At 42.1% G+C, this 12,858-nt stretch overlaps 1 protein-coding gene across 1 annotated transcript; it reads left to right on the top strand.

The window, feature by feature from the left end:
* Nucleotides 1-172: 172 nt before the first annotated feature.
* Nucleotides 173-12,322, top strand: SF3B6 (splicing factor 3b subunit 6). Its single transcript, XM_055327605.1, has 4 exons — nucleotides 173-459; nucleotides 4,012-4,130; nucleotides 11,642-11,780; nucleotides 11,969-12,322. Exons 1-4 carry the CDS (start codon nucleotides 430-432, stop codon nucleotides 12,056-12,058), a joined length of 378 nt encoding a protein of 125 aa, XP_055183580.1. The 5' UTR covers nucleotides 173-429; the 3' UTR covers nucleotides 12,059-12,322.
* The last annotated feature ends 536 nt before the right edge of the window (nucleotides 12,323-12,858 follow it).

The following is a 12,858-nucleotide window of genomic DNA, read 5'->3' as shown; positions in this document are numbered from 1 at the left end:
TAGGGCCAGGCCCCGCCCTCCCGCCGCCCACCTGGGCGCAGCCCCGCCCCCCTCATACGCCCCGCCCCCTCCGGCCCGCTTCCTTCTCAGGGCCGCCCCGGCCGGATCACCGCCCCTCCTTAAAGCCCACGCCCCGCCCCTTCCGGTGCAGTGCTCGTCCAGGCGTCTCGAGTCCTCGCGTCTTCCGTCTCTCCGGCCTCTTTTTTTCCCCCTCGGGTTCGTTTTGCCCCGGAGTCTTTTCGACGGGGGCTATTACGTCAGCACGTCTCGGCGTGGCGCGGCGATAATCCGACGCGATGTAAAGCTTCCGGCGGAGGTTGGAGGTGGATGCCCCGGGCTTGACGCGGTGTCGCGGTGCAGTGGGGCGCGCTCCGGAGCTCTCCGGAGGAATTCCGGTCTTTGTGGCAGTAACCTCATCAGCCCGCCAAGATGGCTATGCAAGCGGCCAAGAGGGCGAACGTGAGTATCGGGACCTTCTGCCGAAGAGGGGGAGGGTGTCGCTGCTGGAGTCTTCACGGCGTGGGGCTGTATTTTGCCCGTCCTGGGTTCTGCAGGCCGGAGTGGCCCAGAATTTGTTGTGTTCTCACTGGGGTTCCACCCTGGCCCCGTCCTTAGGACATGCTCCTAGAGCCGCAACTCCGCCTCAGCCCCTTGTGAGCGTCTCCTCGGGCTCTTATTCTGGTGTCCGTGATAGTGTTAGCCCTACTACAGCCTTTGTTGCTTGCTGGGCCACCTAGGACCAGGCGACAGAATCTTCTCCGCCCAAGTCAGTAACACAGACGAGTCCCCTGTAAATAACCTTACAGCTCACAGGCAACCAGAGCCTGAGATTCTCCTCAAGTCACGGAGCTTTTGGGGGCCCTTCACTAATGCCGTGGCAGTATTATTGAGCACCTGCTATGTACCAGAATTGCGAGATAGGAAACAGTTCAGAAGTTGAATTTATCGAACTGCTGTATGCCTGACAATAGTCTATATATTGGGGATACGACAGTGAATAAAACAAAAAGCCCTGCTGTGTACATTCTAATGTTAGAGGATGGGGTATTATTACAGAAACCTAAGAAAAACTGTCTCAGGGAAAAGAGGGTAGGTCAGCTGTAAGGCTGAGAGGTATAGGATGATGAAGACAGAAAATCGGACAGGAGATGCAGAATTTTGGTGATCTGGGTAAAAAAACTTGGTTGCAGTGGGATGAAAAGAGAATGGCAGTTAAGAAAATGGAGACCGCTCTTTCTACAAGTTTTCATGTAAATAGAGAGTAAAGAGATCGAGATGCCCGGGTGGCTCAGCAGTTTAGCGCCGCCTTCCGCCCTCGGGGTGATCCTTGGGTCCCGGGGTCGAGTCCCACATCCGGCTCCCTGCATGGAGCCTGCTTCTCCCTCTGCCTGTGTCTCTGCGCCTCTCTCTGTCTCTCTCTCTCTCATGAAAAAAATAGAATCTTTAAAAAAAAAGAGTAGAGTGATTGGATGACAGTTCACTTTTTCCTTTTTTTAAAAATGTGTGATAAAAGGTGTATTTGTAGGTAAGTGAGAATGATCCAGTAGAGTGGGAGAAATTGATGATGTGGGAGAAAGGAGTTAAGTTCAGGAGTGAAGGTTCCAGGTAGATGAAGGTGGGCATAATAATGGGAGGGAGAGGGGGTAGATATGGATGAATTTAGATTAGTAGTAGATTTAGTGAGATGAATATAAGGTACTTACCATTTGGTTACATGTATTTTTTCAATAAGCAAGAGGCAAGATCAACTCCTGGGATAGGCAGGTAAGAGGTGACGGCTCAACTCGGTGTGGTGGTGGTAAGGTTTGAGGAAAGAAGAGAAAATACAATACAGTGTCTTGCAGAGTGAGAAAGCAGGCTTGGGAGGTAAGGGTATTATAATTGGAAGTGTTTGTGTATTTGAACTCAGTCTGAAATCTTAAATCTAAAACTTTTGGTACTTATTTGTTGACCATTTGTCACCACTACTAGTTTGAGGGCAGGGAATAAGTATCCTTTTTCCTTTTATACAACATTTAGCTTTTAATGCCTGAAATAGCTGCCAGTTTAAGAATTATTGAGCAAATTAATGCCCAGTATGTAATTGAATATGTTTTTTTTTTTTTTTTAAAGAAAGCAGTTCTTTTTTTTTTTTTAATTTTTATTTATTTATGATAGTCACAGAGAGAGAGAGAGGGGCAGAGACACAGGCAGAGGGAGAAGCAGGCTCCATGCACCGGGAGCCCGATGTGGGATTTGATCCCGGGTCTCCAGGATCGCGCCCTGGGCCAAAGGCAGGCGCCAAACCGCTGCGCCACCCAGGGATCCCTGTAATTGAATATGTTAAAAAGAACATAGGTGTGAACTCTGGATGGGAGATACGTATTTGAGAGTCATCAACTTACTGTGGGAACCATGTGTGTGGTTAAGAGATCAAAGAGAGTGTAGAATTAAGGAGAGTATATGGGATCCCTGGGTGGCGCAGCGGTTTGGCACCTGCCTTTGGCCCAGGGCACCATCCTGGAGACCCGGGATCGAATCCCAAGTCGGGCTCCCGGTGCATGGAGCCTGCTTCTCCCTCTGCCTGTGTCTCTGCCTCTCTCTCTCTCTCTGTGACTATCATAAATAAATAAAAATTTTTTAAAAAAAGGAGAGTATACAAAGGGTCAAAAAGGAGTCAAAAATAAAACTGTGAAAGGCCATATTGTAATGGCAAAGAAGAGGGAGAACTACCCAGAAAGTTAGGAGGAAGCCAAGGAAATAGTGTCAAGAAGAGTCAAGGAGGTAATAGTCAGCAGTATCAGAATCCTCAGAAGGGAAGTGTGATGATAATTGAACAGTGTGACCGAAAGGTCTTAGTGCCGGGGCTCTGGGTGGCTCAGTCGGTTATGTGTCCAACTCTTGGTTTTGGCTCCAAATTTGATCTCAGGGTTGTGGGATCCAGACCCATTTTGGGCTCCTTGCTCAGCGTGGAGTCTGCTTGAGATTCTCTCCCTCTGCCCCTCCCCATGCCTGTCTCTCTCTAAAATGAATACATTTTTAAAGGCCTTAGCATAAAAATATTTTCTTCAGTGCTGGGGTGGAAGCTGGGTTGTGGTAGGTTGGTGTCAGTAAAGAATATGAGGTAAGTGAGTATAGACTTTAGCTTTCCAGACACTTGACTGAAAGAAGAAAAAAAGCAAAACTTATCAGGGAAGACAAAAACATTGTTTTTTTCCTTCACTGTGTAATCCTAATGCCTCGCCTGATAGATGAATAAAGAAGGTACTCAGTAAATATTTGTTGAATGAAGGAAAGGAGATCCAAATAACTATTTTGTTTTGTATAACAATTGTCAGGATATAAACAGCTACTCACCTAAGGAATAAAAGCCAATGATGAAGGAGAGACTATATTCAAGAGAAAGAAGATATCATTGATATAACAGTTTCTTGAGAAGACCTGATAAGAGTCATCAATGGGAGTTTTATGTCTAGGAAACAGGAACAGTTCCCTTTGTTCTTTCCCATATATGTCTAAAGCATTGAGGACTTTTAAATGAGGTTGGAAATCCTGTTTAACTATAGAGCCTGGAAGCCTGGGTTTTATGTAGCCCCTTACTAGTTGCTACTAATAGTCTTCCCTAAAACTAGTGCCCAGTGGGATCCCTGGGTGGCGCAGCGGTTTGGTGCCTTTGGCCCAGGGCGCGATCCTGGAGACCTGGGATTGAATCCCACATCAGGCTCCTGGTGCATGGAGCCTGCTTCTCCCTCTGCCTATGTCTCTGCCTCTCTCTCTCTCTGTGACTCTCATAAAATTAAAAAAAAAAAAAAAAAAAAAAAAAAACTAGTGCCCAGTTGCTTTTCTGAAAACCATGCTATTTTCAGGAATATCAGATTATATAATTTTTTAAAATAATTCTTATTCTTGACTCTTAGGTGGATTTTTTGTTGTTGTTTTTACTGTGAGAATTTATTATGAGAATTTTTTTTTTTTTAAGGTCGTAGCACTCCTGGCCCTGATTACAATAATAGTATGTATTTCTCATTTTAGATTCGACTTCCACCCGAAGTAAATCGGATTTTATATATAAGAAATTTGCCATACAAAATCACAGCTGAAGAAATGTATGATATATTTGGGAAATATGGACCTATTCGTCAGATCCGAGTGTGAGTCTTACTGAGACTTTTGAAATGTTGTTTCAAAGAAATGATTGTATAATCTTAGAATTATAGCTGACATGCACCTATGACAAAAAAAGAGAAAGAAAGAAAGAAAGAAAGAAAAGAAAAAGAAAGAAAGAAAGATTATAGCTGTAAGCAAGGCCTAACCAAGCCCAGAGACTAAATAGATTGAAATATGGGAGATGAGAATATTTTTGTGTGGAAACAAATGAGACCCTCCTGATCTTGCTCAGTGACAGCCAACAGTCGTAGTTGTGAAATTAGAGAAGGCATGAAGTAGTAATGAAAGGTTTGAAGGGAATGGGTGAGCAAGGAAAGAACTAACATTTATTACATCACTATTATTTGTAAAGTCAGATATATAGTACTGTGTTTTTTATATGTATCAACTCTTAATTTGCTTTGCTATCGCCTGATTCCAGAATATCTGAATAAACTAAGAAAGTATACAAGTAACTGAGAAAAGTGAATTTTTTTCCAACTGCAGCTTTCTATTGAAGATTTGTTTTTTATTCCCTTTTTTTCTTTTGAAAATTTAAAGGTATATGGGAGAATAATTGCAACACAAGTTCAGGTTTTAATTTAATATAAAAACTGGGGTTTGTATCTTCAGATAATATTTATTGAACATCTACAAAATGCCAGTTATAATAGGTGTTTTTATTTGTATCACCAACAAGACAGCCCTGTGTGGAGGTGATAATTGTCTGGGTTTTGCTTTCTTTTGTTTAAAGATTTATTATACGAGAGAGAGAGAGAGAGAGAGAAAGCAATCAAACATGGGAGCAGGGGAGGGGGACAAAAGGAGAGGAAGAGAGAATCCTCAAGCAGACTTCCTGCTGAGCACAGAGTCCAACACGGGGCTTGATCCTAAGACCCTGAGATCATGACCTGAGCTGAAACCAAGGATTGGACACTTAACTGACCAAGCCACCCAGGCACCCCAATAATTTGTTTTACAGGTGAGACTACCAAGGCTCAGAGAGTACAAGTACCTTTCTAGGTTCACACAGCGATTTAATGATAAAATCTTCTGATTCTAAATTATTTACACTACACAAATTCATAGCCACTGACACTGTAGTTAGTATGATGGGCCACTTACATAAGAGTTCATCTGGAAGGATTTCTTTTTTTCTTTAAGTTTTTTTTTTTTTTTTTTTTTTTTAGTTTTATTAATCTCTACACCCAACATGGAGTCTTGAACCCAAGAGTTGAGAGATCAAGAGTTGCCCACTTCCCCTACTGAGGCACCCCTAAGTATCTAAGTATCTTTTTTTTTTTTTTTTAAAAGAGAGAGTGAGCGAGTGTGTGTGCACGCACAAGTGGGAGGGGCAGAGGGAGAGAGAATCCTCTAGCAGACTCTGCATTGAGTGCAGAGCCCAACACAGGGCTTTATCTCATGACTCTGAGATCATGACCTGAGCTAAGACAAAGAGTTGGACACTTAGCCAATTGAGCCACCCAGGCGCTCCTGAATATCTCTTAATTTTCTTTTATGACCTGAGAGCTTCTTGGCTTTTAGAACTCAGATCTTGAGGACTCTCCTTTTAAGTCATAATTTTCCCTCCAGAGAGTAAACCAAATGGTAGCAATACATCATCACTGGTACTTAAGTGGGAATGGAAATGAAGTGTTATAGACCAGCCATCCTCTTTAGGGAGTCTCAGTCTTTGATAAAAGCTTTGGACTCTTTCCACAGAACAGTACACAAAACATTTTGCAGATGATTTCATGGGTATATTAAACACAGGTTAAGAAACCTTGTTCTAGACATCGAAGAATGGTATACAGAAGGTCCCCTGACTTGGAGATCAGGAGATAAGATTCTGCTTCAGGCCCTGCAACCCTAGACAACTTGTTGGTTTTTGGTTTTCTGTTCCCTCACATGTAAGATAATCTAGATAGACCATGCCTTTCAGCTTTTAACGTGGAGGCAGTATGATAAATTTACTGACTTGGTTGTAAGACCTAAGTTCAAATACTAGCTGGACATTTGCTAGTCCTATACAACTGGGCAAAATATTTAATCCCTCTGAGCTTCAAATTACTCATGAAACACAATCTTCCTAACCTGTCTTAAAAGAATTTTAGTAAGGATCAAATTAGATCATGCCTGTGAAAGCACTTTGTTATGGAATATTTTCTTGCTGGTGTGCATTAGCCACCACTCTATGCTCCCACAGCACCTTCTGTGAACATCTTTTAGCACACCTTTTTGCTGTTGTCTGTGTGCTTATCTCCTCCCAGCCTGTGAGCTCCTCCAGGACAGGTGCCTGTCTTTTCATTTGGGGTTGACAGCTGTGGTGCCTAATACATGGTAAGCACCTCATGTATATAAATAAATGAATAATACACAAAATGGTTTTGATCGACTTATGGAAGTGTTATAAAACTTATTGCTAGTACACAATTAAGAGATGCTTATGTCAGTGAAGTTAGAACGTGTTTCAGAAAGCCAAGGTAGAAGGATAGAAAATCAAGCAGTGGCATCTTTAGAAGGGTACAGAGTAGCTCAGGCCTTTGTACACTGATCCCTCCATTTGGAACAGTTTTCACCTGGCTCATCTCCTATCTGGCTCCTCATTTGTCATGTCTCCACTTGTGTCACCTTTTCAGAGGTTTATCCTGACCACCTGAGCTTTAGGTCATCCTTGGCCTCCCAGTAATCTCTGCCACAGCTGTCTACTTCCTTTATAATATTTCTCATCTGTATTTATCTTTCTCCCACTTGGATAAAGTTCCTTGAAGGGAGGGATGATGCTTGTCTTTTTCACTATCCTTTTCCAGTGCCTGTCATACAGAAGGAACACAATATTATATTTGTTGAATAAATTCATAAAAGTTTGGTGTGCGGGAATTTAGGTCTAAGTTATAGATGGAGAAACAGGTGTGTTTTTGCTCCCTAGCTGTGATCATGCTTTATCACATATTTAGCCCCTAGAACTAGGGTGACCAACCTTCCCAGTTTGTCCAGGACCAAGGGGTTTTCTGAGATACAGACTTTCATGCTAAAACCTGGACATTCTTAAACAAACTGTGATAAGTGATGACCCTTCCTGATATATATATAGCAGACACTTGGTGCTTGGAACTTTTTAAAACCCTTTCATACCTTTTACCTCTTTTGATTATTCAAACATGTAAAATGTAGGGCAAGTGATAGATCCTGATACTGCTATTTGACACATTAAGCAGCCGAAGCCTAGAGAGGTTAATGCACATGATTAGGCAAATCTTTAAAAAAAAAAAAAGATATTGGCTGCTGGGACACTTTTGATATGAGAATCTTTAAAATGGGATCAGTGGGGTAGGCAGCCCAGGTGGCTCAGTGGTTTAGCACCACCTTCAGCCCAGGGTGTGGTCCTGGAGTTCCAGGATCAAGTCCCACATCAGGCTCCCTACCTGGAGCCTGCTTCTCACTCTGCCTGTGTCTCTGCCTCTCTCTCTGTGTTTCTCATGAATAAATAAATTTTAAAAATCTTTTAAAAAATAATAAAATGGGCTTAGTGCCCATCCCTATTCTAGTTCCTAAGAAGATGTAAGAAAGAGATACTTTTGTTTTGGATTTTTTTTTTTAAGCTTCCAGGAGAAAGGATGTGTGAGAGAATTCGTGGGAGAAAGTATATCTCCACTATTCTCTCTCTCTTTTTTTTTTTTTTAAGATTTATATTTATTTTATTCATGAAAGACAGAGAGAGAGAGGCAGAGGGAGAAACAAGTTCCATGAAGGGAGCCCGACGTGGGACTCGATCCCGGGTCTCCAGGATCACGCCCTGGGCTGAAGGTGGCGCTAAACCGCTGAGCCACTGGAGCTGCCCAGATCTCCACTTTTCAAATGCTTATTAGCACTTGTGTGCATGGTGCTATGAGAGAAAAATGAAATATATAAGACCTTCCTTGCCCAGTAATAAAAACTAAAATGGGCAGCCTGGGTGGCTCAGTGGTTTAGTGCTGCCTTCAGCCCAGGATGTGATCCTGGAGACGCGGGATCGAGTCCCACATTGGGCTCCCTGCATGGAGCCTGCTTCTCCCTCTGCCTGTGTCTCTGCCTCTCTCTCTCTCTTTCTCTCTGTCTCATGAATAAATAAAATCTTTTTAAAAAATATATTTTTAAAAAATAAAAATAAAAACTAAAATATTATTAAGTTTAAACTTAAAATAAAATGTCATGTTTTTATTCCAAAGGAGAAATAGGTAGGCTTTTTTTTTTTTTTTTTTTTTTTTTAAATATAGGTAGGCTTTTTGGCAAAGTCTTTGGGGCAGTGTTTTTTTTATTTGGGTAATCTCCAAATTTCATAGCTAATGCACTCTTGAAAATTAAAAGTCAAAAGTCCAGAAGTTGGGGTGTCTGTCTGGCTCAGTAGGAAGAACACACAACTCTTGATCTTGGGGTTTGAGCTCCATGTTGGGTGTAGAGATTAAAGTCCAAAAGTTGTTAGACTATTCCCTGCGAGTAAGGAATATTATAAAATCCCTCATTGGGCCCATTCAGCCTGATAGCCTGTAAGCTTTCAAGGACATTGGCACCTCCTGACCACCCCACCACCCTGTACCTCTCTCAGCCCCTTTTACAAGAAGCATAGCTCTGACCAGGGCCCAACACTAGTCCTGTCATGGATCAAATTTAACAGATACCTCCCCTTCCCATGGCCTACTGCCTTTGCTTGACCCTATGTAGGAACTATGGCAGATGGAGGGGCAGCCCACGGTCTTAAACCTTACTCCACAGTTGGCACTGAGTGACTAGAACACAGATGGAGGGGTCCATCTTTATCACACTGGGAGCATAAGCTGAGTGGGACCTGTGCCCACTGCCCCCACTGACAAGCACTTGGCCATCTGCTGCCTGCAGTTTGTTGCTCTTCACACTTCCCTACCTCCCTGTGGAAGGAAGCTGGTGAGGTGAAGAGAGGAGGTGGCAAGGAAAACCTACACAAGGAGCAGCTCAGTATCCACAAGCAAGGTCCAGTTTCCACTTCTAGCAACCTGCCCTGGCCTGCAGATAACCCCACCCCTTCCCTGCACAATCCCTTCCACGCATCTCTGTCAAAGCTCAGCCCTTCTCCCAAGCCAAACAGACCTGTGTAATGCATGGGAGTGCATATATTAAAAATGAATGTATGAAAAGTTGAGAGCTGACCATACCACATTTTAGAAAAGCAGTGAGTCTTCTGTGGGAGAAACTGCATTAACTCTTTATATCCTTTCCTGGCCATAAAGATAATGGTTGGCTGATTTCCTAGATATCACTTACTATTTTGCCATCATCTTGGTAGCGGCTTCCACCCCACCCCCTCTAGAGATACAAAATAGGTTTTATTTTTATGGATTTGATAAACCTTAGTAAAATACTGCTGAGAAATAATTATTTCCAGGGCACCTGGGTGGCTCAGGTCATGATCCTGGGGTCCTGGGACCAAGTCCCACATCAGATTCCCTGCAGGGAGGCTGCTTCTCCCTCTGTCTATGTCTCTGCCTCTCTCTCTGTGTGTCTCTCATGAATAAATAAAATGTTTTTTTGGGATGCCTGGGTGGCTTAGCGATTAAGCATCTGCCTTTGGCTCAGGGTGTGATCCTGGAGTCCTGGGATCGAGTCCCACATCGGGCTCACTGCATGGAGCCTACTTCTTCTGTATGTCTCTGCCTCTCTGTGTGTGTCTCTCATGAATAAATAAAATATTTTAAAAATATATTTTTTTAAAAAAAGAAACATTTCCTACATTGATGGAGACTGTCTTGTTTTTAACAATTAAAACTAAAATTAGAGGTAGGGAAGGGTGCCTGGCTGGCTCAGTTGGTGGAGCACGTGATTCTTGATCTTGGTCATGCATTCTAGCCTCACATTGAGTGTAGAGATTGCTTAAAAATAAAATATTAAAATTTTAGGGGATCCCTGGGTTGCTCAGTGGTTTAGCGTCTGCCTTTGGCCCAGGGCGCAATCCTGGAGTCCTGGGATCGAGTCCTACGTCGGGCTCCTGGCATGGAGCCTGCTTCTCCCTCCTGTGTCTCTGCCTCTCTCTCTCTCTCTTTCTCTCTATGTCTATCATTCATAGATAGATAGATAGATAGATAGATAGATAGATAGATAGATAGATAGATAGATCTTTAAAAAAATAAAGTAAAACATTAAAATTTTAGAGTGAGGGAGGGCAGCCCCAGTGGCTCAGTGGTTTAGCATCGCCTTCAGCCCAGGGCCTGATCCTGGAGACCCGAGGTCAAGTCCCATGTCAGTCTCCCTGCATGGAGCCTGCTTCTCCTCTGCCTGTGTCTCTCCCTCTCTCTCTTTCTCTCTCTCTCTCTCTCTCTCTCATGAATGGATGAATAAAATCTCTAAAAAAATTATAGTGAGAGAGAAAATTTAAATCTTTAGAAACAAGGGACTAGTTACCAGGTAATAGTATGGTAAATAATTTAAGTATTGGTTCTGTTGCATAAATGTGCAGTAAGAAAAACCTCATTCTAGACATTGCTGACTTTTACAAGCCATCTCTCCAAAATACTATCTTGCCAGCTTAAGATTGAGAATTGGAGGCACCTGGGTGGCTCAGTTAAATGTCTGCCTTTGGCTCAGTAATGATCTCTGGGTCCTAGGATTGAGGCCCATTCAGGCTCCTTGCTCAGTGGGGAGTCTGCTTCCTCTCCTTCTGCCCCCCCACCTCTTCATTTGTACACTCAAATAAATAGATAAAATCTTAAAAAAAAAAAAAGACTGAGAATTGGTTCTTAGCGTGAGAAGTAGGAAGGACTAGAACAGTAAATATGAAGACTCAGACAAAGTTTCAAGCTAGTTGTTTGCAGCTAGTGCTTTGGTAGCTGTAGTAGTCATCTTGACACAGAGCAAGTTTAACCTGTAGCTCTTTTACTTAAAAAAGACAACAAAAATTACCTCAATTCAAGAAATAGTAGGCTTATCCAGCATACCTATCCATAATGCTTACTTATTTCCTCTAACAGTGTTCAGGTTGATCTCAAAATATAAACTTCACTTACTGTCTTTTAAAGACAATTCTGTTATTTAACTATCAGTGCTCTGGTAAATGTGTATTTTTTTCCGCAGATTTGTTAGTTGTTTATTTATAAAGAGAAACTATTCCATAGCTCAGCATTCATAGTTCAGGAACACAGGTCAGGGACAAATTTCCATGGAACTCAATCCAAAGAAATTCTTTACATTCCAAAATCACTTTGCACTCTGGAAGATACCAGCCTTTTCATCTCCTCAAACTCTTTCATGGAATCATTTCTGTAGAAATCTGCATATCCTCCTTTCTTGGTTTGACCACAGGAAACTTCTAGAAAACTGCAACCCTCAGGGAATGCTCCAACAATATGAAATTGCAGATGCTTGGCCAGAAGGCCTCACATCTGAGGTTTCATCAAAGCACTGGAGGTCATGGTAGTTATTCTCCTCAACACTCCACCTCAAACCCAGCCAGCATCCTTCCTATCTTGAATAAATGTGTATTTTAATTAAGTCTGATTTCACTCCGCAGGGGGAACACACCTGAAACTAGAGGAACAGCTTATGTGGTCTATGAAGACATCTTTGATGCCAAGAATGCATGTGATCACCTTTCAGGATTCAATGTTTGTAACAGATACCTGGTGGTTTTGTACTATAATGCCAACAGGGTAAGTATTAGCCACAGTCCTCATTGCAGGGGGAGCATGTTAAGAATTAATATACCGGGAAAGGAAGAATTACTAGGAATACTAGTATTCTTGAGAATACTAGGAATTCTTGTCTGGCTAGTGCTATTGGTGAAACTCATTTGATTATAGATCAGTAACTGTTAACTTTGGTGCTTACCACATTTCAGGCATTTCAGAAGATGGACACAAAGAAGAAGGAAGAACAGTTGAAGCTTCTCAAGGAGAAATATGGCATCAACACAGATCCACCAAAATAAATATTTTCTGCATTTTCATTTTAGACTACATCCCATAAATGATTACCATCACCCTTTTCTTGTTTTTAATTAATGCTGAATGTTGTGATTTCTTATTCAAGATTCAAAAGGACCTACTTAAAACTTTGATACATTTTAGAATATGTTATGTGAATAAACTTGTAGCTTTTTGTAAAACTTGTAGCTTTTTGTAAAACATGTCAGTGTTTTCTCTTAAGCTTCCTCTCATTTGATACCAGAAAATAAATTAGCAGTCGAACTGTATCAAGAATTGTTTGGTGGTAGTGACACCTGGGTGGCTCAGTGGTTGAGCGTCTGCCTTCGGCTCAGGGTGTGATCCTGGAGTTCCAGGATTGAGTCCCACATCAGGCTCCCTGCATGGAGCCTGCTTCTCCCTCTACCTGTGTCTCAGCCTCTCTCTCTCTCTCTCTCTCTCTCTCTCTCTCTCTGTCTCTCATCAATAAACAAAAGTACAATCTTTAAAAAAAAAAAAAATTGGTGGTAGGTGGTCACAGAGACCATGCTTCTTAAGAGCAGGGAACTTTTTATATTCTTAATGCCTCTGATGTCCAGTCTAGTGCTTAGCCATCAAGGGAAATTTTTAGAGTGCTATCATTTGTTGAATGTTAACAACTCAGTGAAGGTATTTTGCAGATAAGGAAACCAAAGCTCATTGTATTGGTTGGATGAATAAAATGTTTACATAGAAAGTTGCTGTAACATCAACCAGTATTAACCACATCAATATATTTAAATAATAATTGCCTTACAGTTAACAAAACACCTTTGTCAATATGAAT

Source organism: Nyctereutes procyonoides, unplaced genomic scaffold, assembly GCF_905146905.1.
Source record: "Nyctereutes procyonoides isolate TBG_1078 unplaced genomic scaffold, NYPRO_anot_genome, whole genome shotgun sequence".
Taxonomy (NCBI): Eukaryota; Metazoa; Chordata; class Mammalia; order Carnivora; family Canidae; genus Nyctereutes; species Nyctereutes procyonoides.
This window is presented reverse-complemented; position numbering and strand designations above follow the sequence as displayed.